We start from the raw sequence: 1,362 nt of genomic DNA on the forward strand, positions 1-1,362 counted from the left end.
TTCCTTAGATTTACATATTTTTTATTGTTTAATAGAGAGTTTCATTTTATATATATATTGGAGGGGGGACCATTCACCAATTCTCACTAACATATTTTTTTTGAAACTATTATTCTGACTGCAGTAGTTGCTATTTTTGGCTATAAATCATAAAAAACATGGCATAAACTGACAAAGATTTAGCAGTGACATAAGACCTGATTTAATATAAAAACTCTGAAAAGCCAATACTTTCATCACACTAACACTATATGCATATTACATAGTTTTTGTGATGTTTTCTAGAATAGCATTTTTGTAAATAATGTGATATATCAAAATATTTCATACAAGTTTGAAGAATATAAGCATTTATGTTGAAATGGGTTTATTTGATGTTTTTTTCCTGGATTAAAAGATATTTTGAATTATTGTTGTATAATTGATGTTTTTCTTTTTCAGATTGAATGTTTGGAATGTTGTGGCAAGTATTTGTATGTAGGTATAAGAGACAGGTGAGTCATGTAATTTCAAGTTTTTCTTTTTATACATATATGTAAAAATATTAAACTATAGGAAGGACCAAATACTCTAACTTCAAAAATATTTATTTCTACTGTAACCAAAAAAAAATATATTTTAATGAATCATGGTTTATAGATATAAATATAAAATATAAGTATGACAATGAAATGAAGACAGCTGTTTTTATTACTCGGAATCAGTGTTTCACGAAGTACGTCCATGTAGGCCTAGCCTATGCTAGCCTTGTGTATATCCTGCTATTTAAGGACTTAACATAATTGTTTCTTGCTAATGAGTAACTGTGGACTAAATGTTAAACTATGCCTACCAAGGTATTTACAGTACAAGAAAAACTGTGAACTAAATGTTAAGCCACATCTACCAAGGTATTTACAGTACAAGAGAGACTGTGAACTAAATGCTAAGCTAACATCTACCAAGGTATTTACAGTGTATGAGTAACTATGAAACTCTTGTACTGTAAATACCTTGGTAGATGTTAGCTTAGCATTTAGTTCACAGTTTCTCTTGTACTGTAAATACCTTGGTAGATGTTAGCTTAGCATTTAGAACTGTGAACTAAATGCTAAGCTAACATCTACCAAGGTATTTACAGTACAAGAGAAACTGTGAACTAAATGCTAAGCTAACATCTACCAAGGTATTTACAGTGTATGAGTAACTGTGAACTAAATGCTAAGCTAACATCTACCAAGGTATTTACAGTACAAGAGAAACTGTGAACTAAATGCTAAGCTAACATCTACCAAGGTATTTACAGTGTATGAGTAACTGTGAACTAAATGCTAAGCTAACATCTACCAAGGTATTTACAGTGTATGAGTAACTGTGAACTAA

General features: G+C 30.0%; 1 protein-coding gene across 1 annotated transcript in view; it reads left to right on the top strand.

The window, feature by feature from the left end:
- Positions 1-375: 375 nt before the first annotated feature.
- The window catches only part of LOC106473588 (transforming growth factor-beta receptor-associated protein 1-like), a gene marked incomplete at its 5' end in the record, with an annotated part of 46,525 nt that continues 45,538 nt past the window's right edge, over positions 376-1,362 (top strand). Inside the window, one exon of the mRNA XM_013934273.2 lies at positions 376-494. Within this exon, the coding sequence (XP_013789727.2) occupies positions 376-494 (119 nt within the window). The remainder of the gene's footprint in view (positions 495-1,362) is intronic.

Source organism: Limulus polyphemus, unplaced genomic scaffold (genome assembly GCF_000517525.1).
Source record: "Limulus polyphemus unplaced genomic scaffold, Limulus_polyphemus-2.1.2 Scaffold6300, whole genome shotgun sequence".
Lineage (NCBI taxonomy): Eukaryota > Metazoa > Arthropoda > Merostomata > Xiphosura > Limulidae > Limulus > Limulus polyphemus.